The 25,759-nt window shown below is 37.5% G+C and overlaps 2 protein-coding genes and 1 pseudogene across 13 annotated transcripts in view; all 3 read left to right on the plus strand.

The window, feature by feature from the left end:
- Vwa5a (von Willebrand factor A domain containing 5A) overlaps window positions 1-21,539 on the plus strand; it is a 36,980-nt gene extending 15,441 nt beyond the window's left edge. For 3 of the 12 annotated variants that reach the window (XM_013067854.3, XM_087212625.1, XM_013067855.3), the window contains 9 exons: window positions 440-554; window positions 1,311-1,475; window positions 1,738-1,838; window positions 2,106-2,350; window positions 4,130-4,231; window positions 4,320-4,448; window positions 5,007-5,128; window positions 9,738-9,867; window positions 10,402-12,571. In XM_013067854.3, the coding sequence (XP_012923308.1) occupies window positions 440-554; window positions 1,311-1,475; window positions 1,738-1,838; window positions 2,106-2,350; window positions 4,130-4,231; window positions 4,320-4,448; window positions 5,007-5,128; window positions 9,738-9,867; window positions 10,402-10,481 (1,189 nt within the window). In that variant the 3' untranslated portion in view covers window positions 10,482-12,571. Of the gene's footprint in view, window positions 1-439; window positions 555-1,310; window positions 1,476-1,737; window positions 1,839-2,105; window positions 2,351-4,129; window positions 4,232-4,319; window positions 4,449-5,006; window positions 5,129-7,349; window positions 7,538-9,737; window positions 9,868-10,401; window positions 14,225-20,484; window positions 20,611-21,398 lie in introns of those variants that run through there. The other 9 variants (XM_013067857.3, XM_087212629.1, XM_021249039.2 and 6 more) reach the window with 6 other exon arrangements.
- On the plus strand, window positions 7,412-8,870 carry LOC101699114 (eukaryotic translation initiation factor 5 pseudogene; annotated as a pseudogene).
- Window positions 21,540-21,596: 57 nt separating the features above from the next.
- LOC101726776 (olfactory receptor 10D1B) lies at window positions 21,597-22,855 on the plus strand. Its single transcript, XM_004870865.4, has one exon. It carries the CDS (start codon window positions 21,749-21,751, stop codon window positions 22,682-22,684), a length of 936 nt encoding a protein of 311 aa, XP_004870922.2. The 5' UTR covers window positions 21,597-21,748; the 3' UTR covers window positions 22,685-22,855.
- Window positions 22,856-25,759: the final 2,904 nt, after the last annotated feature.

Below are 25,759 nucleotides of genomic sequence, written 5' to 3' on the forward strand. Positions count from 1 at the left end.
AGGAACATTTCTCCTGTCTAGAAATGACCAGGCCAGGGTGAATACAATGCCAGAACAGCATCAGGCAGACACTAGTGGTAGTTTCTGTCTTTTGCTCGGTTTGCTGGAGGGAGTTTTGCAGTCAGAGAGACCATTGTTTCAGTTCCATGTCTACTATTTATTAGGGGTGTGATCCATGACTACTTTCTGAAATTCATTTTATAATACCTTATTTACAAAATGAAACAGAAGCCTGTCTCATAGCACATTCATGATTTTATCATTGATTAAAGGCATTTATTATGGCTCATAAAATATACAATTTGCTTAATAAAGAGAAGCTATTATGCTTTGGTCAAGAAAGTAAACAATTTTATCATATTTGTTTGCCCATTCTGAGCTAATTTGATAATTTTGCTTTGAGAACCTGTCTCTAACCTCCATCTTTTTACAATTACAGATGTTTCTCATTCGGTATTGGAGAAGGTGCTTCCACCAGCTTAATAAAAAACATTGCTCGAGTATCAGGGGGCACTTCAGAGTTTATCACAGGCAAGGACAGGATGCAGTACAAGGTGAGGGACAGGATACAGTGGGTCAAGAGATGGATAGTCCAGACCAAGTATGAGACAGGGTTAGGATGCTGTTACAAAGGCAGAGGCAAAACTTGACTCTGGGATGCATTTCCCATGGGCTTAGCCTGCAGTGGGGCTTTCCCATTTTCCTATATGCTTTTGGAAAAGGGCCCCACTGTAGCACTTAGAGAATTATATCTGGCCCTAATAGCTGGAAATCTGGAGAAGAGGTGCTGAAATAGGCTGAGGCTTTTGTATTTAAGAGGATAGACAAAGAACTTTAGATTTCATTTCTGAACTTTTGAGTCTCTTCTTTAATATCTCCTTTGGTATTATAGTCTATGCCTTATGCAAAGGATACAAGGCAAGGAACAGAAACAAATGTGATGTGTCTACTAGGTAGGATAGAATGGCAAATTGTTATTTTATCTTATTAGTAGGCACCAAGAAAGCATATCTTGGATTGTATTTCTGAACTCCTCTTTCTCAGTTGATAACAACTCTTACCTAATTTTCTTCTCCAGGGATCTCCTTTCTTTAACATTTCCTTTATTCAAACTGATGCCATTAAACCTCTCAACTTTAGCTTTCCCTTTTGCAAAGCAAGAGAAATAAGGCTAATTTCCCAGTATGCAATTAAGGATTAGGCATAATGTGTACTATATCACATAGCAATTGATAAAAACCTAGGTACAGGTAACAGTAGCTATGGTTGTCATTCTGATATGTTGTGCTTATTTTGTTTTCTTCCATCAGGCTCTTAGAACCCTGAAGCGTTCTCTACAGTCTGTGATGGAAGACATCTCCCTGAGCTGGGATCTGCCTCCTGATCTGACTGCTAACATGCTTTCACCAGAGCAGACTGTCATTTTTAGGGGTCAGAGGTTAATTTTCTATGCCCAGTTGACCGGGATTGTGCCGGTGAGTCCCCTCTCTTCTTTGCTCTCTAGTTAGAGTAACCACAGCTGGGGCAATTTCATTAATGCTGCAGGCTGGATTTGGATTTCAGCAAGGGATTGTACTTGCCAGGAAGAACTAGCCTAATAATAATCTTCCTTATTATTTCAGGGCCATCTGATTTCTAGTCAGAAATTGTATGTATGAAGTTAGAGAGCTGCCCTAATTCTGACTTTTTGCTGGATATCTCTCCTTTTCATCATGTTTGCCTTTCTTTGATTTATAGCCAGAGGAAGCTACAGGAGAAGTGTGCCTCAGGTGTACACTCCAAGGCAAAAGTATTGAGCAAAAGGTGACATTTTCTCTACAACCCAAGTATGACTCTAAGTGAGCATTCAATTATTTTCCTTTCTTTTTCTCTTTTATTTCCTTCTTTTCTATGCTACCCTTTTTTTTATTTTTATTTTTTTTGGATTCTTCTCTTGAATCTGAAAAACAACTGTTTGCCTAAATTGTTTCTCCAAAGTCCCTCAAGTCTTATTTCCTCATTCTCTGACATTTTCTTCCTTCTGCTGTACCTAACTTTGAGAGCCCCAAGCAGTTGTTATGTGGGTGTATTATGCTAAGTCTCAGAGTGTTTATTTATTTTTTCAGCTTCACCATTCATCGTCTGGCTGCAAAATCCTTGATTCAGACAAAAGATATGGGATTCAGAGAGACATCAGCAAGAGAAAGAAAAGATGTACTGAACATTAGCATAGAATCAGGAGTCATGAGCTCCTTCACAGCTTTTATTGCTATAAACAAAGAGCTCAACCAGCCAGTTCAGGGGCCTCTGGTTCACAGGGAGATTCCAAGGCCTGTTCTGTCCGCAAGGCCAGCAAGAGCTTCTCTTTGCTGTGAGTTTTATCCCATTCACCTACCTATAGAATAAGTGGTTCTGAGTCTATGAGCACATTATTTAAAGGAAAAGGTGGCAGAAAGTTTTAATTTGCTTTGTTTTATTGTCCTTGTACACCCAGGATTTGTAGTTATTTTTCAACAGTTGTGTATTTCATTGGCAGAGAGATTAAAATAAAGTGGTCAGGGAATAAGGGAATATTAAAACATACATATATATATATATATATATATATATATAAAATCAAATAGTTCAAATCTGAAGTTGATTTGCTTTCTTGATGACTGTGTGATTAAGGATCACATGGATGGCTGATGACTGGAATGGGCCTGCACTTGGAATAGTAGAAGACAGAATTTGAAGAAAATGGGGAAGATTTGAAAGAGGCACTCAGGATATCTAGAAAGTAGAATACTCAGAGGGAAACAAACATTTGTCAAGGAATGCTAAGGGTCCAACTGAATTTCAGCACCTTAAATTTTTTTTACTGGCAAGAAAGTACTAAAAACAATCATGGTTTATTTCATTTATTTTACCAGTACTTGGCACTTTTGGCATAAGGATGAAGTAGGTAGAATGTTGTTTTAATTTCAAAGTTCGAGTTTACTAAATGAGTATGATAAAAAAATTAAAAATATGAGATTGAAGAAATCAGTCAGAAGGTAGTAAAGTTTAAAACCTGACATTTAAGTCAGGATGGAAATGGAGAGGAAAAGATGGAAATAAATTGATATATAGAAAAAATAGGGCCGGGGATTTAGCTCAGTGGTTCCGTCGCTTGCCTTGCAAGCGCAACGACCAGAGTTCAATCCCTGGTACCAAAAAAACAAAACAAAACAAAGCAAAAAAAAAAAAAAGAAAAAATAGAGGGATAAAGGATATAAGCGGTCAGATGAGGTAAAAAAAAATCGGGTAAATAGGAATCTCTGAGTTAGAACACTGGGGAAATTGGATATTGTACTTTATTTATTTATTTTTTTTATTTATTATTTTTTTCTTTGGTACCGGGATTGAACTCGGGTCCTTGCGGTTACGCAGCAGGCGCCGGAACCACTGAGCTAAATCCCCGGCTCGAGGATATTGTACTTTAAAAGTTAGATTTTTTTAAATTTAATTTTTAAACGTGGAACAATTATGCATGATAACAAGGTTGTCTTTATAAGAATGGTATGGCTGAAGCAGAATAATGCTTGTCACTGAGTTTGAGAAAATCAAGAAGCTTTGCATTAGGATGGGTGCAGGCTGAACTTTCTCAAGATGATGGCAGATCTTGTAATGGAGCAGAAATCTAAGGTTTGGCCTTCAGTAAATGGTTGGAAATGACAGAGAGTTTGGGGTTGACAGTAGTGAGGAGTGAGCAAGGTAACCAAGGAGATAATGATTTAGGACTGAACAGGTTACCAGGTTCACCTCCTGACCTTGGGAAGATAGAGTGCAGGATATTGAGAAATAATTTTTGATAAGGATAGAGGAGAAACAGTTTTTGAAGAGGATAAATTCATTTTAAGTTAAGCCTTAGTTGGAAGGAGCCTTAGGTTCAGAAAAAAAGTTTATCATGTATCAGGTATTTCAAAGATGCAATGGAACATTGAAAGGGAGCTCAGAGAATTGAGGGTGTGTGCAGAAAATGGACTTGTGAGAGAATTATATAGTAATGGTGGTGACTGAAGAGCTGATATAGATGGGAAGCTGTGTCTCAAATCATCAGGCTTTAGTAACTTTACCTGCTGAAGAGAGCAGGGTGTCTCCATCTCAGTGTCAGTATTGGTGTTTTCAGCTCCTGCACGGGTCCATAGCTCCCACTTTGCTCCATCTGGGTTCACTAACAGAGCAGCTTGCCTTGGCACCATGACACACTCAAAGAAGAGTGAGCTTCTTGGTAGGTCTATAAATCACAATGGCCTTTACAGTCTAATTGAGCATCTTCCTAAGAATATTTTCTCACCAGTTTTGTCTGTCACACATAGATCAAGCTGTATTGCAAAGTTCTAGCCATGGCCAGAAGATTAAATGTAGGTCTCGCCTGGAGTCCATGCATCACATGAAAAAGACTCATTCTTCAACATATGAAACCAATTTGCAAAGTAACTGTAAAGGTGAGATGAGCCTCAATTCATCATTTATCTACAGGGACTGACAGACAAATCTTCAATGCTGTGCTGTCTTGTAGCCTTTTCTACCTGGGGGGGGCATCTCTGAATGAAAGCAGACAGAGATGAGATTTGTCCAGTCCTTATATTTCCCAGAGTTAGCCCAGCTACATTAGTGCCCAGTACAGGACCCTGAAGCTTTCTACACCACTAGGGTCTGGGCTGACCTCTTATTATACAAAGTCCTTTGTCCATCTCTGTCTGAAGAGTTTACCTGTAAGCAGGCCAGGCCCCTGCAGAACTCTGCTGCTACCCTGTTTGGGCCCTGTTCTACTGATCATTTTTTTAAAAAATTGGGCTTGAAGGTAAATCTGGATGCTGTCTAATGACACTCTTGCTACAGCTGTCTGTAAATTCAGCAGTCTATTTCAGGTGTGCTAATGGTCCACAGACTTCATAATTTCACATTCTCTCTCTCTCTCTCTCTCTCTCTCTCTCTCTCTCCCCTTCCCTCCCTCCCTCCCTCCTCCTCTTTCTCTCCACTCTGTCTTTTTCTCCTCAAAGGAAATGGTATTGTGCAGTTGATTTTCCTTCAAAATGCAAATGGTTCCTGGGATCTGAATGAAGGGCTGGCCAAGGTCTTAGGTATGAACTTGGAAGACATAAAGGCTGCACACCCTACCAAGGTGAGATATAAAGGAAAATGAAGGTATATGTAGGTTTTTGATGGAATGAAGTTGCTAGTGATAATTGGGGTGAGTCGGAGCCTACCTACAAAAGGAGAATATAGAAAGGACATAGACAAAGTTAATCTCTAATAAGTAGAAGTTGCAAGTGAATACAGAAGGGACATAGACAAAGTTAATTTCTAATAAATAGAAGTTGCAAGTTTTTCTGGTTATGTTAGTCAAGAGAACAAAGAATAAACAAGCCAGGTAATGGGAATTTGAATTAGTTGATAGATGACAAAGAGAAAAACAAAAACTCTTCTATTTTAATTATATTCACTTCCAGTCATCTGAGTTGTAAAACTAAACTTTTGTGAGTATTTACATGTGCCGGGCACTGTGCTAAGTGGTTGATGTTCATGATTTTATTTATTCTTCACTTTAGTTAAATAAGGTCAGTCCTACTCATGTTGCTGTGTAGGAGATGAAAAAAGTGAAACCTAAGAAGTTTAATAATATGTCTGAGCCAGTCAGGTGGAGATGGAGTCAGTGCCAGGCCTTTCTCCAGAACCTCCAGTAATAACTTCAGGAGTGTTTCTCTTCACACTAAAGAAGGTGGTCCAGCTTGTAAAATAATTAATTGAAGTCAGGATGGGTGAAGTGACAATATAAGCCAGTTAGTTATTTCAAGTGTATTTAAATATGAGGATATGGACACATTACATTCAGAAGTGTAAGATAACTTGCTAAGTCTTCTAATCCTCCTTGACAAATTGTTATATAAGAGACAGATCTTGAAAGTGTGAGGTCAACTAGTAGTCTGAGGTTTGAAAATGTAGAAGATAACTGAATAAAACTTAGATATTACATAATTGTCCGGTATCCATGGAGAGTTTGAAATGTGGCTGATGCAAATGAGGAACAAAATTCCTTGAAGGTGTGGCATGCTGAGGTTAATTTCAAAGGTTTATATTAAAGGAATGGAAAATAACTTGTCAATAATTATTTTGCATTGATTACATGTAAAAATTATCATTTTATTGGGTTAAATAAAATATATTAATAGCAGGGAGTATAGCTCACTGATAGAGCACATAGTTAGCATGTGAGAAGCTTTGCATTCAATCTCCAGAACCAAAGTAAAATAAAATATAATGAAGAAATAAATAAAATAATTGGACCTGTTCCACTTTTTAAATATAGCTACTAGAAAATTAAAAATATATATATGTCTAGCTATGTCTTTCTATTGGAAAATGCTGTTCTAGAACAAATAATTTAAAGGATAATTGATAAGTACTTGGAAGATGGTATAAGGATTGAGGAGTTCTAGCTTGTATTTACCAAGCACAATACGTGTTGGGCTGACGTTTCCTTCTGCTTGATAACCAGGCCAACAGTTTGAGATAAACAAGAGAGTTGGTAAATCTGAATTTTATTAGGAGATCTGATTCTTTAAATGATGAATACTTGGACTAAGTAGAAACTAGTTGAAAACTCATAGTTCAAATTTTTAGAAGTTTGTATTTTCAATAAAGATCTAGATAAAGATTGAGAACAAGCTTTTCTAATTTGTACATGACAAAACTTGGAGTTAAAGTATTAGTCAAGAGAATCAGGATCCCCAAATCTTCTGAACAATTAATTAAAAATGTTCATGAAAAAACAATAACAGCAACAAAAGTATAGTAGAAATAAAAATTAAATACTACTTTTTGTTTGAAATTCTCAACTATATAAGTAGAAAAAAAGCAAATATTAAGTTGCAATTGTATATGAAAATCAGTAGTTTCACAGGCAACATTTAAAATATTTTCATATTCAAACAAATTTGAATCAGAATATTTGAACATCATTAGTACTGGTAAAGAACTTTCTGAAAAACTGCTGTGTTCTTAGGCTGTGGACATGAAAATTCATAAATATATTTGCTTCCAGATATGGCCATTTCATAAGCTGTATTTTAAAAATCACTGTGATAGGAGTCAGGCCCCACGCATTTGTGAGTCATGGCGCTGAGCCGCTCGCTCCCCCCCGCCCCCTCCCCCGCGGGAGGCGGCCCTGGGACCTGCCCGCTGCGTAGCCATTGGGAAGGGGGCAAAGAGCTGTTGAGCAGCCATTGGTATCTGTATTGGGGAAACAGCATACAAACAAGAAGCTTACAGCCTCAGTGGTGAAAATTTTTTCATGTCAGAGACCGAGACTCTTGCAGTCGTTTATGTCATCCCTTCTTCTCCAGACAGAAGATACCAAAAAGTTGCAATCAAAGATCTCTTCATCTTATTGACAAAGTAAGCCAAAATGTCTGTCAACGTCAACCTCAGAGTTTCGGACCAGTTCTATGGCTACAAGATGTCCCGTCTGATTGCTAAAGTTGAGGCCAAAGGAAATGGAATCAAGACAGTTATAGTCAATATGGTTGACGTTGCAAAGATGCTTAATCGGCCTCCAATGTATCCCACCAAATACTTTGGTTGTGAGCTGGGAGCACAGATCCAGTTTGATGTAAAGAATGACTGTTACATTGTCAATGGATCTCATGAGGCGAATAAGCTGCAAGACACGTTGGGTGGATTCATTAAAAAATTTGTTCTCTGTCCAGAGTGTGAGAATCCTGAAACAGATCTGCATGTGAATCTGAAGAAGCAAACAATAGGTAATTCTTGTAAAGCCCGTGGCTATTGAGGCATGCTTGACACACATCATAAACTCTGCACATTCATTCTCAAAAACCCATCTGAAAATAGTGACAGTGGTACAGGAAAGAAAGAAAAGGAAAAGAAAAATAGAAAGGGCAAAGACAAGGAAAGTGGCTCTGTATCCAGCAGTGAGACACCACCCCCACCATCCCCAAGTGAAATCAGTCCTCCCCCACATGCTGTGGAAGAGGAGGAAGATGAAGATTGGGGGGAGGTTACAACTGAGGAAGCTCAGAGGCGCAGAATGGACCGACCATGCAAAAGTCCTGACACTCAGTGATGATTTGGAAAGAACTGTAGAAGAGCGTGTGAATATCCTCTTTGATTTTGTTAAGAAAAAGAAAGAAGAGGGCATTATTGACTCATCTGACAAAGAAATTGTTGCTGAAGCAGAAAGACTAGATGTAAAAGCCATGGGCCCTCTTGTTCTGACTGAAGTTCTTTTTAATGAGAAGATTAGAGAACAAATTAAGAAATACAGGCACCATTTCCTCCAATTCTGTCACAACAACAAAAACGCTCAGCAGTATCTTCTTCATGGTCTTGAGTGTGTGGTGGTGATGCATCAAACTCAGCTCCTTTCCAGGATCCCGCATATCTTGAAGGAGATAGACGATGCAGACCTTTTGGAAGAGGAGGTCATCATCAGCTGGTTGGAAAAGTCCTCTAAGAAGTGTGTTTCAAAAGAACTTGCCAAAGAGATTCATGTCAAAGCGGAGCCATTTATAAAATGGTTGAAGGAGGCAGAGGAAGAATCTTCTGGTGGTGAAGAAGATGATGAAGATGAGAACATTGAGGTGGTTTATTTGAAGATTGCCAGTGTACCAAAAGTTGAAACTGAAGTCTGACAACAGGGATGATGATCTTGACATCGATGCCATTTAAAAGGAAGGATGTGACCTAGCTAACAGTGTAATGCTGCAATTATCAGCCAGAAGTGCAACATGTATGTGCAGAAGCTAAAATGGCTTAACATCATGCTACACTTTATACTAAAAATCTATTGCTGTGAGTGGTCTGTAATTAAGCCCAGTGAGACATCTAGGGAGTCCATATACATCAGTGAGCTGATGAAGTTTGGTTATTTACAGCATGTTTCTTTTGGAAGAACTAGTGGTGGACATATTTGGATCACATTTATACAGTTAAAAAAATAAAGATTTGAGTTTGATCATTTAAAAAAAATCACTGTGATATTTGTTTTGAGACTAAGAACATAAGCATGGGGATTCTTACGTCTTTGACATAAGGCAATTTTTGTCTGAAATAAGACTACTTAGATAGGAAATGATAGCTGCTGTATCCACATTTTAAAAGTCATGATATAAGAGAGGAATTTCCTTTGATTTACTAAATCTAAAAACTAAAGCTTTAGGAAACAGTTGGTGAAAACTCATATACAATGATTTTCTGCTCTCTGGCTAAGATTTTCTATTTAGCAATATAACTAGAATCAGAGTGTTTACTGTTCAGTCCCACCTCTATCGTTGCCAAAAGGCTAACTTGAACAAATATTTTCTCTTCTATATGAATCACTTTTCTCTTTTGAAAATGTAACTATTCCTCATGCCCTTTTTTGTGGGGTGATAAAGATTAAAATTAAAAAGTGATTGCATATGTATTTCTCTTATCACAGGTGGGTAATTCTTGTCTGGAATATTTTAGGTACTTCCAGCTGTGCCTTGGTAGTTACATGGGCTTTAACAATCAAGCCCTTTCTACCCTAACACTGAAATAATCATTGCCCTGGGGTTCAGGGTCTGACACTATCTTATGCAAGGGTAGAAGTAAGTAGAGAGAGAGAGAAGGTAATGCTATCTAGAAGTAGTTTGGGGATGGCAAGTGAGCAGGGAGTGAAGCACTTTGTATACTTGAGGGGCTTCCTGCCCAGCTTGGAGGCCTCAGGGGCATCTCTGTCTATTGCACAGTATGTGATGGACTCTTCGGTCTGGGCCACAGTCCTTGCTGTGGTCTGGCTGCATACCAATGGGATGGACCAGGAGAGTGAATGGGATCTTCTGGAAAGGAAGGCCAGGGCCTGGATTCACACCCATGCAGGTAGGAGCTCAATCCTAGGATCCCTGCCTTACCCTCTTAGGAGTCTGGACATCTTCCCATGTTCTGCACCTACAGGTCTGGTAGAGGGTAACCATGAGAGTCTCACAGCCATTCTCACCACATCCTGGTTCAGACTCTATCTGGTCTTCCAGCTAGTCTTTTTTTTTGTCAGGGAAGGGTGAAATCATTAATGCAAGAGAGGGAGGACTAAGTAGAGAAGGAAGGGGACATAGATTGGGAGTGTGAATTGTTGAATTTGAAGGACATAAAATGGTACCTACTTTCCTCACTCTCTCAATGCTAAGTATAACACTGAGCTTGAAGCACTTATTCTTTGGGTGTTTATCACCTCACTGATGATGACTTTTTATGGAACCAGAGAAGACTAAAGGAGAATCTTAGTAGGAAGAAGAGAAAAATTGGGGGTATTGAGGAATGATAAAGCAGGATGCAGGGGACATAATCAGGGAGAATGGGAGAAGAGTCTTTTATTTGTTGTCCCTCATTACTGATTCCTATTTTCTGTCATCACAGGATCTTCTACACATAAGATTGTGAAAACAGCTAATGCATTCTTGAAGTCATCTGTGGATCCTGCTATCTTTACCCTCTGAGAAACCACTTAAAAAAGAAGTGCTTCTTTTTGTCTATTGCCCACTTCCCTTACCATCTCTTCTGCTGTAATATTTTCTTTTGTTTTACATTTTTCTTATGCATTTCTTGCATAAAAGTAAAGGATGTCCATGCCACCTGACTTTCTCTTCCAGGTACCTTTGGATGTCATCTTTTTTCCCCCAATATGTCCCTTCAAAAAAGTGATGGTAGTTTCTAAACCTGTTCTCTTTATTGAAGTTCAAAGCATTCCTATTCAATAATAATACTCCTAGGTTTTCCAGAGTGATGATATAAAAGCCAGGTTATGAAGACTCCAGACTAAGGATTTCTGATTTGATGTTAGGGCATACTTGACTTAGAGAAACCTCTACATTGCAGTTGCCTATTTACCATTTTGTTTTTATATGGTACTAGGAATTGAGCCCAAGACATTAGATTTCTTAGGCAAGACATCTACCTCTGAGCTACATTCGCAAAGTTTCTATTCAGTTTTGGGTAAAATTTGAAGTTTTTCATTCTTAGAAGGAAGATTTGAAAGTTGAAAGCCAACATCAAGGCCAATAATCGTCAAGATCACAAAGATAGAGACTCAAGCACTCCTTTCTGACATTGGAACTGTTGGGAATCTTCTTGATTATTTCTGTCTAAACTTTGTTAGCCTATACCTCATGCCTTTCTTGCCACTACCTATGCAACATGGATTGAGTTATATTTGTGGGAGACTGATATTTTTCCTTACTCTTCAGTTGTCCTGTTAGAGACCCATTATGGTATCCTTGGACTTAGCCTGAACCCATGAGGACTCTACATCAGCCTCTGATGTAGTATAATAAAAGAAATATTAGGGAAAATGGTGGCTATGCCTGAGACCTGAAGTAGGATTGCTCACCACATGAGGAAGAATGGAGCTCCTCCCCACAATTGCTTCTGATCTTTATGTTTTATGTGCCCTATCCTAGGGAAAATGACCCTACTTGATGAATTATCCCTTGAAATCACTATTATATATCACTATTATATATCAATACTAAAATGATTATTTCTATATTTACTTGTTTGTATCTTGTCTTTCATTAATTCAGTCATTGGACCTACATTACTTTTAGTATACTTTTTGTCCTATCCCAACTATTCTGTTGTGTCCACTCTTTACTTTGTATCCTGTCCTCATGTCCTTTGTTGTAGGCTGATTTACTGTCTTATATGAAGCAAGCAAAGGGCACTGGTTAGAAAACTAGGTCACTTTTAGAATCCAGATCATACCCTAAATAGTTATGTGACAATAAGCAGATGACTTAACCCCTTAAGAGCTTAATATCCATATTTATAGAACTCTTATTTTTAGCTTGAATGTTCTAGAATTCTGACCAGGACATCAGTAACTTTCACTCAGTTAGCATATAGTCTACATCAAACTTTCTTTTAGCTGTTGTACAAATTGACATTACCCGGACTTGTGTGGCTTATAACCTTGGAGCCTAATCTTCCTGAACTTTCTTTTGTGTTTGTTTAAGGTGAACATGACCTGTGGAACAGAGCTGTAGCATCACCTAGATGCTTGTTAGAAACGCAAAATTTCAGACAACAGCAAGAGCTAACTGTATTGAAGTCAATTTAATAATTTCCATGTAGCTTGTATGCAAATTAAAGTTTGAGAAGGGTTTAGTATTTCCATGAAGTTGACTTGTATCCAAGTTTGTCATCTAAGTAGCGCTTATGTATGTGCTATCAGACCATGAAACCTGGACCTAAGAACCATGAAACTTGTAAAAATACTCTCTGCATGGAAAAATATGACACCTTCCAATAATAATACAAGAAATTTTTTATTTCATACTCTGTTCACCTTCGCTTTTCTTGCCAATTGAAAGTATGGGCAGCAAATATTATTAATGTAAGGAGAGAGTGGAGTAGATTACATACTCAACAACAAGACACCGTGAAAGCTGAATCTAATAGCTATTGAATGATAGGGACACGGATTTGGCTCAGTGGTTTCACCACCTGCTGCGCAAGTGCAAGGACCAGAGTTCAATCCCTGGTACCAAAAAAAAAAAAAAAAAGCTATTGAATGATTTAAAAAAAACCCTCTAAGAATTATTGGACTAAAGGACAGATTAGAAGATGACTCATAAGGCATAAAAATTTGTATTCACTAACATCATATCAGAAAATTTAGGAAAAAATTTAGTTTTCATGTAAATAAGGCACACAGAACCCAAATAGACGTGGCCAAAAAAAAAACACACAAAAAAGCATCTCCATGATACATCATACTCGAAATTCCAAAACTGCACCACAAAGAAAGAATACATTCACCACAAAGAAAGGTGTTAGAGAAAAACAACAAGTAATCTGTAATCTATAAAAAAGGCAAGCTAAAACATGTTTTTTCATGACAAACAAAGATTGGGAGTGCTGGGAATGAAGTTTTTCAACCTTTAAAAGAAAACAACTGCCATCTCAGCTTTCTATATTCTGCAAAATTATCTTTTGAAATAGACAAATAGAAGAAACTCTAAAAAAGTTCATGACAGACCACCAGCACCAAAAAAAGCCAAAGAAAACTACATCTAACTGGGAGAGTACTCGATCTAAAGGAAAAAATAATAATAATCAGCACTGAAAATATAATGCAGTGACTGAATCCAATAAATAGCTCACAATAATAACTTTCAATGCTAATGGTTCTAACTTACCAATCAAAAGACACAGACTGACAGAAGAAAACAGGGAAGAAATTTTAAAAGTTCCTAGAATTGAATGACAATGAAAATGTAACATACCAAAAGCTCTGGGACACAAAGAAAATAGTTCTAATAGATAAGTTTATAGCAGTGACTACTCACATTAAAAGAATAGAACAATCCCAAAGAAATAACCTAATGATGGATTAGGTTAGGAGTTTTTCAAGGTCCTAGAAAAACAAGAATAAAGAAACCAGGTTGATTCCCTAGCTAAAATGGTCCTGCAAAATCAAAGGGGACCTGACCTCCTGTTCATAAAACAAAGGGGGTTATGCGTAGCCCTAGGAAAAAAAAAAGTCCATTGCTTCTATGCTAATCAGTCTGGTGTCATTAGAGATAACTTAGCTATGGTCAGGGAAAATTTAAAGGCTAAATATGCTCAACAAAAGGATCAAAATTGGTTTCAAAATCTATTTGACTGGTCACCATGGTTAACTACCCTACTTTCTGCTGTTGCAGGCCCCTTAGTTATCTTACTTCTGTTTTTGCTCGTGAGACCTTACATTATAACTGCTCTGACTAAATATGTTAGACAGAGGGTTGATACAGTTAAAGTGATGATGTTGAGACAAAATTATGAGATTTTAAAAGATGTTTAAAAAAATTCAAAGAGTAAATACAGGAATCAAAGATTTGATTGTTACAAGAACCAGTGGGGAATGCAGGACCCTAGTTAGCAAGACAGACTCCATATTTCTGCTTGACCCACCTGCCTGCCTTTTAGATGAACTCAGAAGGAGGAAGCTTAGAAACCTCCTCCCCTTAGAGAGTCTCTTAGAAACAACAATTAATCAACTACTGTTTTACAAATGTTCTAACAGCAGGATGTTCCACTTCTGTACCTTTTGCTTGCTTTACTAGTTCTATCCCATAAGGGGGCCTAGAAACTGTTGGCCTCAAAGGTGTATGAAACATGTTTGTCAACCCCCAGTCAAGGCTCAAGTCCGATGCTTGGCTCGGGTCCCGGCTGGTAATAAACTCTTGTGTGGATTTAATATCAGTCTCTGGTTGGTTCTCTCTCACTGGGTGCAACAAGGACTACTTTTCATTTTAATGATGTCATGTAAAGTTCTAAATTTTGATGGAATCCCATTTATCAACTTTTTTCTTTTATATATCATGTTTTTTGTATCCTAGGTAGTTCTTGCCTACCCTGAATTCATAAATATTTTCCCTTATAATTTCTTCTTAAAGTTTTATACTTTTAGGCTTTCTTATTTAGGTTCATAGATCCCTTCAAGTTATTTTCATGTATGGAAAAAAAGGGTCGAGGTTAATTTTTTATATACGGATACCAGGTGTTCTAGTGCCATTTGCTGCAAACACTGTCTCTTCCTTGGCTCTTGAATTGAGTTTATATTCTATAAAATGCTAATGTTAAATAATCTTTCAAAACTCAGTGGACCATATATGTGTGGTTCTATTTCTAGATTCTCTGTTTTATTCAAAAGATCTGTATGTCTTTCCTTACACCAACACTGCCTTGATTACTGTAGCTTTAGAAGAAGTCTTAAAATTAGGTATTAAACATCTTACAACACTGTTTTTGTTTTTGTTTTTAACTTTTCTAGGTCCTTTGTACTCCTACATAACTTTTAAATTTCAATATCCAATTCTTCATTCATAGCAAGTACACCTTGACCTGAATTTTTATATATACCTTGTGTTTTCTAATCCTGCTAAATTCAAATACAAGTTCTAGGGTTTCTAGAGATTTCTTAGTATTTTCTCTGCAGATGATCATTTCATCTACAGATAAAGATTTTGCTTCTGCCATGCCAATCCTATCCTAGTTGTGTCATTTTATTGCCAGACTATTTTGGTGAGGCCTAGGTTTCAAAGTTTAATGGACAGATAAAGAGTAAGCATATCTGCCCTTGTTCCCCACCTTAAGGAGAAAGCTTTGTATCTTCTCCATTTATATAAAACATTCTCCCTGGAAGTATGGAGTACATGTTTTAATCTATTGAGAAGTTTCTTTTCTACTTCTAGGCTCCTGATAGCTTTCACCATGAACAGCTGTAGAATTTAGTCCAATACTCTTTCTCCTCTTTCTCCAATTAGTGACAGGATCATATGGCTTTCTCCTTTCCTCTGTTAAAATGATGACTTTTGGGGGTGGATCTTCCAATGCTGAACCAACACTGCCATCCCTATAACAAAACCATTTTCTACATCCTGCCAGATCTGACTTCCAATAGTTTGTTTTGTTAAACAAATTTCTATCTGTGTTCATACTTTTTCTTTTATTATCTTTATCCAGTTTTAGGATTAGCACAATGTTGAGTTCCTAAAATGATGGGAGAAGTGTTCCTTCTTTTTTCTGCTTTAATTGTTTGATATAATTTATCAGTTAAAATGTTTATGAGCTTGCTGTTGTCATATAGGTAGGTTTTCAAGCTAGGAATATACTTTCTTTAATAGGTGCTATTCAAATTTTATATTTCCCCCAGAGTTAGTTTCATTAATTTGTCTTCCAAGGTACTTCTTAGAAGTTGTCAAATTTATTTCAAAACAGATTTTTGTAATATGCTTTCTATATCCTTTTAAATTCTGTAAAAGCTGTGTTAATGTCTCCTAGATCTTAATATTGTAATTTTAAAAATGTATAACTGATATTGTGTAACAGGAAGAAAAGGTCTAAAAGAGCAGGGGAGTTGTGAGGGGTAGGGGAAGGGAAAAAAGGGAAAGGAAAAAATATGAAAAGAGGAATAAAAATGGAAACAAGGTCTTTGCAAATAGGGAAGGGTGGAGGGGGTGAAGGGAGGGCAAGGGAAGAGGAAAGAAAATAAGAACCAAGATACTCATGTAAAGGTACAAGATCCCAATGATGAATGTAACTGTATGTTATACCGAAAATGTACCAATAAACTTAATGGGGGGAAAAAGAAACTATTTCAAACCTATGTTCCAATAAATTGCAGAATATAAGATGTATACATATATTCCTAGACAAATAGCAAATTATCAAAAATGAATCAAGAAGGTGTAAAATTCTGAATAGGTCAGACAGTGAAATAGAGACAGCATTAAAAACCATACCAAACAGACCAAAAGCCCAGCACCCAGTGGACCTTTACCAGAACTAGGATGACAGACCTTTATTAGAACTTCATGGTCCAATACCAATATTTATCAAACTCATTCAAGAAATTTAAAGGGAAAGAACACTGTCAAACTCAATCCTGGAAACTAGCGATATGCTAATACAAAAACCAAACAAGTATCCAGGGGAAAAAAATTGGTACTGCAGGCCAATTTCCCTGAAGAACACAGATGAAAGAATATCCAAGATATTTATAAATACAATGCAAGAAATCATTAAAGAGTTCATACTTCATGACCAAGTTGGCTTCAGCCTAGGGATGCAAGGATGGTACAATGTACATGAGTCAATAAATGTAATATATGACAGATAAAAATGACACAATCATCTCAATAAATGCAGAAAAACCGTTTGACTAGATCCAACTTCCATTCATGATAAAAAGTCTGTTGAAAAGACGTATAGAAAAACCTTACCCAAAACTGATAAAAGCAACTCATGACAAACCCAGGGCCAACATTATCTGAACAAGGGAAAACATAAAACATCCTCATTAAAATCAAGAACAATAGGGCCGGGGATTTAGCTCAGTGGTTTTGCCACCTGCTGCGCAAGGGCAAGGACCCGAGTTCGATCCCTGGTACCAATAAATAAATAAATAAATAAAATCAGGAACAATACAAGAATATCCATTCTCAGCACTCTTGTTCAATATCATACTTGAAAATTTATCCAGAGTAATCAAGAAAGAGAAATAAAAGTTATATGAATAAGAAAGAAAGTACTTATTTTCAGATAATGTGACACTATCTACATTGAAGATCTTAAAAAACTCCATCAGTAGACTCTTAAAACTAATTAACAAATTCAGCAGTGTCAGAATACAAAATCAAAACAGAAAGTCAATAGAGTTTCTGTATACCAACAATGAACCCACTAAGAAATAAAGTAAATAATCTTATTCACAGTGATTTAAAAAAAAAACTTCAATACATAGGCATTAACCTAACCAAGGAAGTGAAAGACCACTATACCAAAACCATAGCATTCTGAAAAAGGAGACTGAAGAGCACTTTAGAAAATGGGAAAACATCCCCTTTTCCTAGACTGGTACAACTAATACAATCAAAATGTCTCTATTATCAAAATGATATAGAGATATAATGCAATTCTCATCAAAACAGCATCAGATTTTTTTTCTCAGAACTAGAAAAATCTTGTAAAATTTATATTGAACAAGAAGATACTCAGAGTAGCAAAAGAAATTTTGAGGAACAAAAACAGCTGCACACATTAATCCCAGATTTCAAGTTATTCTACAAAGATAGAGTAATAAAAAACAATGTTACTGGCACAAAAAAACATGTTGATCAATGGAATAGAATAGAGTATACAGAAGCAACCCCAAGGCATTCACCTTCGTCATCTGATTTTTGTTAAATGGGTCATAACACTGGAAAAAAGATAGCACCTTTAAAAATTATGCTGCAAAAACTAGTTATTCACATGCAGAGGAAAGAATCTACACTCATATTTCTCACCCTGTAATACATTAAAATCAGAATTGATTAAAAAAATCTAGCTATTAAAACAGAAACACTACATCTTCTGGAGGAAAAAAATATGTAAAACTCTTAAAAGATATAGGGATAAGATAAAAGTTTTTAAACAGAATCCCAATTGCACATGAAATAATGCCATGCATCACCCAAAGAGATTTTATAAAATATATGAAATTAAAATCTTCTGTACAGCAAAGGAAACAACCAGGAGAGTGAAGAAACAAGCTGAACAAAGGGAAAGATTTTGCCAGCTACTCCTTGAACAGAGGACAAATGTCCAGAAAATATGAAGAGCTCAAAAAAAATTAGACCCTGCCAAATAAAAGATCCACTCAAGAATGGGCAGTTTGAAATAAATAGACTTCTCAAAGAAAAAAGTACAAATAGGCAATCCATAAGTTCCAGAAAAAAATGTTTAATATCTTTGGCCATTAAGAAAAATTAAATAAAAAGAACACTGAGATTTCATATTAATCCAGAGAGAATGGACTCAAAAAATCAACAAAGGCTGATAAGTTGGGGAAAACAAACACTTCTACAGTGTTGGTAGAAGTCAAATTTCATTTGACTAAACTATACCTTTTGTGGGTATCTTTCTCAAAGTGCTAAATACTGTACATTATATTACAGTAGTACGTGCATACACATATTTATAGAAGCACAATTTATAATAACTAAATTTTGGAAGCAGCTTATATGTTCATTGACAAATGAATGGGTAAGGAAACTGTGTTATATACACAATGGAGTATGACTCTGCCATAAATGATACATTTTAATTGTTTGTGGAAAAATGGATGCATCTCTAGACTGCAATGTTAAGTGAAATAAATCACATGCAGAAAATTAAATATTGCACTGTTTCTCTTCTATGAAAAAATCAAAACTATAAATAAAGAGCAAAAGGTAGACTTTGTGAGGAAGAGAAGGAAATGGATGGAAACAGAAGTGCTAAGAAGGGAAATCAAAGTAAAAATGATTAAGTTGCAATATGTATATGTAACAATTCCCCAAGATAAATACATTATGCATTGCAAATATATACCATTAAAAATCCCATAATAAATCCTTCCCTTTGTAAATGTGCTGGTACAATCCTCCCTAGGAAAGTCTCAGATTTGCCCATTCTGCTGAGTAGACTACAATACCCAATTTCCATGACACCAGCAGATCAAGGTTTGAGATGAGTAAAACATTAGTAAGCAATGAATATAGAAGATATGGTTGAACATCCCAGTGAAAGCAAAGACCTATCCAAAACAGACGAATGTATGTATAGATAGATACACATGGATAATCTGGTACATTGAGAGAAGCAGTGATCTCTCCATTATGCCTTGTCTACTCCTTATTCAGGGACTGGTTCAGTATTGTAATCCACTGTTATTACCTTACTTACATACAAGCAAGTTGTAGGCTTTGACAGTAGAGAGGGGATCAGCACGAGGGACTGCTTAGGAGTTAGTGCTTTCCAGGAATTCGTCATTCCCATTTCTCTCCAGCAAAAATACAGAAAATATATGTTTAATAGGTTTTAGTCCTATTTGTTGTTTTACTCTTTTGTTAAGCAGATCACATTTCTTTCACAGAAACCATTAAATTTCCAGGAAGCTAGGGACTTCATTTTACCAGGAGGGAAGGAAAGGAAGGAGAGATGGTAGGAAGAAGAGAAACACAAACAAGGAAGTTGTCATCCCTATTCTCTTACATTTCTTTAAAATTACACACTAGTGCTATTGTTTCTACTGCTATTGTGGATAAAAAAGTAATTTGTGACTAGCAATTCACCCAACCCCCTATATTGCCAACAGACAATAAAGCACATGTCACTGGATCAAGAATGCTCAGAAAAATATCTTAACATTTATAATCAGCATTTCCTGCAATAGGCCAATGATTAGCTTGAGTATCTGGTCTAGAGAATAAGGAATTAAATGAGTTAGGCTCTTTTCTGTGATTGAAACAAGAACAATCCAAGTACAATGCAAAATAAGCTACAAATTGTGCCGTGTCTTCAGAGATCTGAGAGATATCTATTGAAAATTCTGGGAGGCTTTAGCTCTGTGAAAAGAACATGAACCAATGAAAATCTCTCTCTCTCTCTCTCTGTCTCTCTCTCTCTCTCTCTCTGTCTCTCTCTCTCTCTCTCCTTTCTGGCTTACTCTTTGAGGCCATAACATGTTATGGTCAGGGAATACATAATAGCAACATTAATTGCTATATGAATATACAGAAGCTTGTTCAAATTTCTCAAATAATTCTATTAATAGTACTCTGCTTTCACAGGGACAGCTGCTTTCTGCCTGGAATCATTTTGGGTATCAGGGTTGATGTAGTGCAAAGTAAGCTAATCTTGGGAATGCCTGGGCTCTTCTACCATCTAACTTTAGGAAAGCCACAATGCTCTGAGTTCCAATGTCCTTTATTTGTAGAACAAGGTTAAGATGTTGCCCTTGACACAATTCTTGATAAGTTCAAATAAAATGAAAGTACACTATCATTGGAGGTGATTTATGTGAGAATTGGGACCGCCATGCAAACAATCTTTGAGGAACACATTTCCCACTTCAGGCCATTCTTTTCTGATGATATCATGACTATTCACGACCAGATGAAGATGAGGTTGACAAACTAATTGCTCCTTCAGGGACATCACTGAGCTCCAACCAGAGGTTAAGAAGATCTGAAGTATACATCCATGAAAGCATTCCAGGGAGAGTGCATGTGTACTGATTTTGCTTGCACAAATCCCATGAGACTGGATTATTTATGAGGAGGAAATTAAAAGACTTTTGGATGGAGCACGCTGTGCTCTGCTCAGAAGAAGTAAATGTGAAGTCTTGTCATTACACTTTGGAAACCTTGACCATGTTCCCAGCTGGACTCTGTGAGTATTCAAACTGCTTCCTATGTCTCACTGATGGCCTTTGCCCCTTGCACACTAACAAATGCACACACAGGGCCTTCTCTGGATTTTGGAGACTTCCTTTACCTGACATGGACTTTGAGTCAAATGAAACTGTGAATCACAGACTATCATGATGTCTGCAAAAGGGCAAGGACCAGAGACACCGAGTTTTGCAGACCAAGGACAGTAGATGAAAAACTCATGGGAATTTGTTCAGAGACTTCTCAGGTAGGACTAGAATTGATAACAGGGATCAATAATCACTCCTTTCCCAGAAGGCTTGTTTCTCTCTTTACAGTTTTCATTTTTTACCTAATTGTGATGTGGTACAGGGTAACATACTGTCCAGGTCATTATCTTTAGAGACGTTTTTCATTGGCACTTGTTAAAGTTTCTGATTAGAATCTTGATGTTGATTGTGGCTGCACAATTTGAAAGCTTCTGTACTGAAACTGATATGAAGATCTAGTGTCTGCAGGGAGAAAATACTGTTGCATGATTCCTAAAATTAAATGAGATTTTTAATAAATGTGTTGCACAGCCAGGCATGTAAATGTGCAGGTAATTTTAACTATAATAACTAATAAGTGCCAAAGTGAAGATTCACATTAATTGTTCTGAGTTCTAATACATTTTTTTCTGTTATTTTGCAGATGATAATGAATAGTGGGAGTTTGTTGCTCAAAGACATTACAAGAGGTCAAAATATAAATATATTCAAAGATAATAAAAGGAGGCAAAAAGGTTTCTCACTGGAAATGCTTCAAAAATACCTCTAAACTTCTGATCTCATCATGGAGGCTTTTACAAAATTCTTTCCAAGATTTGGATAAACTGTGACTTCTGAAATAGGTATTTCTTACATAAGTCTTGCTCTTCCCCTTCATACAAAGGTAGGTTGCTGTCATTAAAGCACTCATCAGCAAGAAACTTAATAATTTGATACTGGTGTTCAGACTTGGTAGTCTTGGCTCCCTTTTCAAGGTCAGACATTCTCACAGGTATGAGGAATCTCTCAATGGTGACCGAGTTTATTCTGCTGGGCATCCCACACACAGAGGGTCTGGAGACCATGCTATTTGCCCTGTTTCTGTCCTTCTACATCTTCACACTTATAGGCAACCTGCTCATACTTCTGGCAATCATCTCCTCCACTCAACTTCACACTCCCATGTACTTCTTCTTATGCAAATTGTCCATTTTTGACATTTTTTTCCCTTCTGTGAGTTCTCCCAAGATGCTATTCTACCTCTCAGGGAACAGCCGAGCCATCTCCTATGCAGGATGTGTGTCCCAGCTCTTTTTATACCATTTCCTGGGCTGCACTGAGTGTTTCCTGTATACAGTGATGGCGTATGACCGCTTTGTTGCCATCTGTCACCCTCTACGCTACACAATAATCATGAGCCTCAGAGTATGCACCATCTTGGCCATGGGGACCTCATTTTTTGGCTGCATTCAGGCCACCTTTCTCACCACTCTCACCTTCCAGTTGCCCTACTGTGGCCCCAGGGAGGTGGACTATTACTTCTGTGATATCCCAGTGATGCTGAAGCTGGCTTGTGCAGATACCTCAGCCCTGGAGATGGTGGGGTTCATCAGTGTGGGTCTCATGCCCCTCAGCTGCTTCCTTCTCATCCTCACCTCCTACAGCTGCATTGTCTGCTCCATTCTGCAGATCCGCTCTGCTGAGGGCCGGCATCGTGCCTTCTCCACCTGTAGTGCCCACCTCACTGCCATTCTACTTTTCTACATGCCTGTGGTCCTTATCTATTTAAGGCCAACCCCAAGCCCCTGGCTGGATGCAACTGTTCAGGTCCTGAACAACCTGGTCACTCCCATGCTGAACCCCTTGATCTACAGCCTCAGGAATAAGGAGGTGAAATTATCACTGAGGAATGTACTACATCAGCTGGGCTTCCTTCCTGAGAAGCTGTAGAGAGAGAGAGAGAGATCAGTAACTTACCCTTCATGCTTTACAGCTGACAAAATACTTTTTTGTTGTTTAAATTCTTTTATTGGTTCATTTTAGTTATACAATACATTTACATTTATCATTGGGTGCTTGTACCTGTACATGATGTATCTTGGTTCTTATTTTTTCCCCATTACCTGTGCACCCTTACCCCGCTTCACCTTCAAAGGGATAGGGAAAGTGGGAGGGGAAGGGGAAAGTAAAGAAGGGAACAGAAAAATTATGAGAAAAGAAAAAAATGGGAACAAAGTCTATGACAAAATACTTTTATTTTGTTCTCATAAGTATTTTAGAATTTGAGAGCAAAAATTGTATTATTATTTCTACTTTATGACATGGGGACTGAGATGTTCAGAGTTAGTGTGATTTGTCCAGGGATCTATCGGCAACACATGGTGGAATGAAGACCACAGAGATGGTTTTCTGAAACTGGGATCAGTGTTTTCTTGTAGACATCATACTGATGGAACGAGAACAGAAACTCTTGCTAGTAGGCAGAACAACCTTGACTTCCTGTCTCTCAGTTTTTATTTTCTTCATCCTCTTTCATTGCTCCTCCTTTTCCACTCAATCTAGTGCTTTTTCATCTTGGCTATAGAGATGTCCTCTTCAGCATCTGCATTGACTATGCTATCATTTTATGGTTTCAAAGGTTGTGGAAAGAGTGAGAGAAGTATAGCCCCATGACTTCTAATAGCATCCTGTTACTTCTAAACCATAAAGAAATTGTATGAAGAGAAAAACTTCTGGGTGTAACTTGAAATAAGTCCCTCATATGTAGAGCAGAGGTACAAGTGTGCTGTATTCCTTTCAAACCCTGCCTGTTGTATTTAGACCTGAAAACAGGTTTGGGCTATGACCGTGCAGCATGTATATGAGCATATAATTGAGAAGAGGGACTAGTTAGAGGGAATTCAATGAGAGTAGACTGTGCTGTGATTCCATATCTTGTCTTCATCATACTCAGTACAATGAGGAGTAAATATGGGGTCCAAACTCTTTTTCTTTTGTTTCTTTGGTTTCTTTAGTTACTGAAATAACTTCACTTTGCTGTACCTTCCTGTATTTCTTGATTTTTTTGGCTGAAATATGCTAAACACAGGAAATACCCCATTTCAATCCAGTGAGCTATTACTTTCATGATTGAATTCATTAGGTATCCTATCATGTGGCTGGGGATTTAGCTCAGCGTTTGCAAGCACAACGTCCACAGTTTGATCCCTGGTACCAAAAAAAGAAAAACAGAATCCTATCATGCTTGGGAATATAGCATCTATGAAGTTTGTTCTTAGAATGATCTAGAGAGTAAGAGACTTTAGAAAGAAGCAGATGAAAGAAGCAGAGATAGAAGCATAGACTGGCAATTTTCTTCTATCTCCTTGCTTCCAAATCTAAGAGATGCTGGAAGCTCACATGGCTTCAGAGTCTGAATTCTGTTTCTACCAGAACAGGAGCCCAGAATGCCAAGCCAAGCCTGGGTTGAGTTTCATTGTTGGATAATATTTTTATGGGTTCTGCAATTAAGAGAGCAGCCTAAGAAGATAAGGAGACCATCCAGAAGAATATTTTATCCACAGGGACCATCATTATAAAGATTCAAAGTTTAAGCAGAGGGAGGCCAGAGAAGAAAAAGAGTATTAAACCAGAGATTCAGAGGACAGTTTGGAGCTGAATGAGCTATGGCTGCAGCATTTTCTCAGACACTTGCTTTAAGTATGATCTAAGAGATACCCAAGATCTGCACTAGGTGGAATCCAGTTTTTAAAAATATATTTTTGTTCACCTCAACAATTTCTGCAACATACCATGAAACATTCAGTCACATTTTCCTTCAATTTCCCACATAAATTTGTTACAGAATCAGTGCCTGTTCTCAATTTCATCAATGGATTAGTTGTACATAGGGCCCAGAGTGAAACTATAATGTAATCATCTATGAAGATGATATAGAGGGAAGAGATGTAATTCCCAAACCTACTAGATATCCAAAACATGAGTTCCTGTTCTCTAAAATTGAAGAGTGAATTCCAGAAACAATGGAGGTTAAGAATAGGAAAAATTTATTGGGAGAAAGAAAGGTTCTGACTAAGAGAGACAGAAGGGGGACCAGAAAGTGGGTTGCCTGCCCACCCCACTTTTCAAAGATGTTTTATACAGCAAAGTCATGTGGTGAGGCAGGTACAAAGTGGAACAAAACTATAAGACCTAATGGAAATTTACAAGGTGGGCATGAGGTGGGGCAAAACCATAACCAACCAATAAAATTACAAGTACATTCACCCAGGTAATACTGATTAAATGAAGTTCAAGTCTGGGAGCAAGTCACTTAGCAAGCCTACAAGGATTTTCAGTAAGGGTGGGCCAGGAATATTTCCTGGAAAGGCTGGGTTAAGACCTTTACCCCCCACCTAGGTAATTGATACCTATTTAGAATATCAATCACCACTATTTATCCCCAGGGGAAGCACCAGGGTATGTAGTTTTTCTTCTTTTGCAATTCTGGCCTTCAGTGAATGTGTCTTGATTGTCCTCTGTGTTGGCTCCTTGACTGTCCTCCATGTTGGCTCCTCCTGGCTGGCCCTGTCTGTCTACAAGATACCTAATTAAGTTACCTATCTGCAATAAAGAGATATGATGTGGACACTGAAAGCAAAGCTGAGATGGTGGCTGCTGACATAGAGAAACAGGATTGTGCAGAGAAGATCTCAGAGGAATATTCAGTGTCCAAGTCCTGTTCTCGTTACTTCCTGCCTTCCCTGGGACCCTAATGATTTGTTCTAAATGAAATTAACTGAAATTCATGATCAACAAATAAGAAATTAATGTCATTAATGTCACTTAGTATGGAATTTTGAGAGGTCAAGAAAAATGAATTTAACTTGTTGGCTGTATTCATAGCAATCCTGCTGACCTTATAATTTGGCTCATGTATTAACTATTTCTTTGGCTTTGCCTCCTTTAGACTCAAACCTATAGGGCTACCAAGATGACAATGCCTGGTGTCTATTGAAGGCCTTTAGATAGACCCTCTGTAGAGTA

The sequence above is a fragment of the Heterocephalus glaber genome, unplaced genomic scaffold (assembly GCF_053883595.1).
Source record: "Heterocephalus glaber isolate CG9 unplaced genomic scaffold, H.glaber_assembly_v1.0 deba00001431, whole genome shotgun sequence".
NCBI lineage: Eukaryota > Metazoa > Chordata > Mammalia > Rodentia > Bathyergidae > Heterocephalus > Heterocephalus glaber.

Excerpts from the sequence above, each read along its gene's own strand:
- LOC101726776 (XM_004870865.4), top strand. The coding sequence starts at position 21,749 with ATGAGGAATCTCTCAATGGTGACCGAGTTTATTCTGCTGGGCATCCCA.